Source organism: Trachypithecus francoisi, unplaced genomic scaffold, assembly GCF_009764315.1.
Source record: "Trachypithecus francoisi isolate TF-2019V2 unplaced genomic scaffold, Tfra_2.0 Lachesis_group0, whole genome shotgun sequence".
Classification (NCBI taxonomy): Eukaryota; Metazoa; Chordata; class Mammalia; order Primates; family Cercopithecidae; genus Trachypithecus; species Trachypithecus francoisi.
This window is the reverse complement of record NW_022681453.1, coordinates 152,237,976-152,240,859: the sequence shown is the minus strand read 5'-3', so window position 1 is coordinate 152,240,859 and position 2,884 is coordinate 152,237,976. Positions and strand designations below refer to the sequence as shown.

At 45.8% G+C, this 2,884-nt stretch overlaps 1 protein-coding gene across 1 annotated transcript; it reads left to right on the top strand.

Annotated features, from left to right (window-relative positions):
• Positions 1-330: 330 nt before the first annotated feature.
• On the top strand, positions 331-2,593 carry LOC117084095 (nucleolar GTP-binding protein 1-like). The gene is given in 3 exon segments (XM_033212456.1): positions 331-1,394; positions 1,397-2,155; positions 2,158-2,593. Coding segments are annotated over 3 exon segments (1,899 nt in total). The 5' UTR covers positions 331-352; the 3' UTR covers positions 2,256-2,593.
• The last annotated feature ends 291 nt before the right edge of the window (positions 2,594-2,884 follow it).

Below are 2,884 nucleotides of genomic sequence, written 5' to 3'. Positions count from 1 at the left end.
AATCCTGGTTCCATCACTTTCTAGTTCTGTGACTTTGGGCAAGTCACTTGATCTCTTTTGGCCTCTTTCCCATCTCTAAAATAGGGGTAATGATGCTAACAGCATCTGCCTGTTAGGGTTGTGTGAGGCTGAAATGCCTATATACACGTAATGTCTACACAGTGCCTGGCACAGAGGGGATGCTGTAGATTTTTAAGTGGTTGCTGTTATTATTATTGTTGTTGTTGGAACTTCTATACATCTCAGTGTTGTAGGGAAAAGAAAAAAAGATTAGACTGTTACTGTTTCCGTGTAGAAAGGGAAGACATAAGAAATTCCACTTTGGAGTACCCGCGTGCATACGGCAGCCGGCATGGCGCACTACAACTTCAAGAAAATTACGGTGGTGCCGTCCGCCAAGGACTTTATTGACCTGACATTGTCGAAGACTCAACGAAAGACTCCAACTGTTATTCATAAACATTACCAAATTCATCGCATTAGACATTTTTACATGAGAAAAGTCAAATTTACTCAACAGAATTACCATGATAGACTTTCACAAATTCTAACAGATTTCCCTAAATTGGATGATATTCATCCGTTCTATGCTGATTTGATGAATATTCTCTACGACAAGGATCATTACAAGTTGGCTCTGGGGCAAATAAATATTGCCAAAAATTTAGTGGACAATGTTGCTAAAGATTACGTGCGACTGATGAAGTACGGTGACTCTCTCTACCGCTGCAAACAGCTGAAGCGCGCGGCCCTGGGACGGATGTGCACGGTGATCAAGAGGCAGAAACAGAGTTTGGAGTATTTGGAGCAAGTGCGTCAGCATTTATCCCGTTTGCCAACCATTGATCCAAATACCAGAACTGTGCTTTTGTGTGGGTACCCAAATGTTGGGAAGTCCAGTTTCATCAATAAGGTGACGAGAGCAGACGTGGATGTTCAACCCTACGCGTTCACTACCAAGTCTCTGTTTGTTGGGCACATGGATTATAAGTATCTACGTTGGCAGGTTGTAGACACTCCTGGGATCCTGGACCACCCCCTGGAAGATAGGAACACCATCGAGATGCAGGCCATCACTGCCCTGGCCCACCTCCGTGCTGCGGTCCTGTACGTGATGGATTTGTCTGAGCAGTGTGGGCATGGGCTGAGGGAGCAGCTGGAGCTCTTCCAGAACATCAGACCTCTCTTCGTCAACAAGCCTCTCATAGTTGTAGCCAACAAATGTGATGTGAAGAGAATAGCCGAACTTTCTGAAGATGATCAGAAAATATTTACAGATTTGCAGACTGAAGGATTCCCTGTAATAGAGACCAGCACCCTGACTGAAGAAGGTGTTATTAAAGTTAAAACAGAGGCTTGCGATAGGCTTTTGGCTCATCGAGTAGAAACCAAAATGAGGGAAATAAAGTGAATGAGGTGCTGAATAGACTGCACCTGGCTGTCCCAACCAGGAGGGACGATAAGGAGAGGCCCCCTTTCATCCCTGACGGAGTGGTGGCTCGCAGGAAGAGGATGGAAATTGAGGAGCCCAAGAAGAAGAGGGAACGAGATCTTGAGCTGGAAATGGGAGATGATTATATTTTGGATCTTCAGAAGTACTGGGATTTAATGAATTTGTCTGAAAAACATGATAAGATACCAGAAATCTGGGAAGGCCATAATATAGCTGATTATATTGATCCAGCCATCATGAAGAAACTGGAAGAACTAGAAAAAGAAGAAGAGCTGAGAACAGCCGCAGGAGAGTATGACAGTGAATCTGAGAGTGAAGATGAGGAGATGCTGGAAATCCGACAGCTGGCAAATCAGATTAGAGAGAAGAAGAAGTTGAAAATTCTGGAGTCCAAAGAAAAGAATACACAGGGACCCAGGATGCCGCGAACTGCTAAGAAGGTTCAGAGGACAGTTTTGGAGAAGGAGATGCGCAGTATTGGTGTTGACATGGACAATAAAGACGACGCCCACTACGCAGTCCAGGCAAGAAGATCCCGGAGCGTCACTAGGAAAAGAAAGCGGGAAGACTCTGCTCCCCCGTCCTCTGTGGCCCGGAGTCGGAGCTGCTCTCGAACTCCACGTGACGTTTCTGGTCTTAGGGATGTCAAGATGGTGAAGAAAGCCAAGACTATGATGAAGAATGCCCAGAAGAAGATGAATCGGTTGGGAAGAAAGGGGAGGCAGACAGACATGTGTTTGATATGAAGCCTAAGCACTTGCTCTCTGGGAAGAGGAAAGCTGGCAAAAAGGACAGGAGATAGTATCCGTTTGACTGTGCCTTGGCTAGACTGTTGCTGTTTACTTCCTGGCTTGGCACAGTGTGGTTTCATGAAATTGGAGTTCTGTGTAAACTGAAAAAGACAAAATAAGTAAAGCACTTGTTGCTTTGCTGAAAACTATGGTTAACCCTATATAGATGTGGGAATTTTTGTCACTGCGTAATATTACAAATATTTTGAGTAGACAATGTTTCTACATTTAATGGAGTATCAGTCACTTCAGATTTTCAGATTGATGGAGAAAAACCTTATTTTCTTTTGTAAGAGTTTGGGGGCAAACACGTTTATGAATGTGTCGGAATCCTGTGCTTAAAATACCCTCCTAAGGGCCGGGCGCGGTGGCTCAAGCCTGTAATCCCAGCACCTTGGGAGGCTGAGACGGGTGGATCACGAGGTCAGGAGATCGAGACCATCCTGGCTAACACAGTGAAACCCTGTCTCTACTAAAAAATACAAAAAACTAGCCGGGCGTGGTGGTGGGCGCCTGTAGTCCCAGCTACTCGGGAGCTGAGGCAGGAGAATGGCGTAAACCCGGGAGGCGGAGCTTGCAGTGAGCTGAGATCCGGCCACTGCACTCCAGCCTGGGCGACAGAGCGAGACTCCGTCTCAAA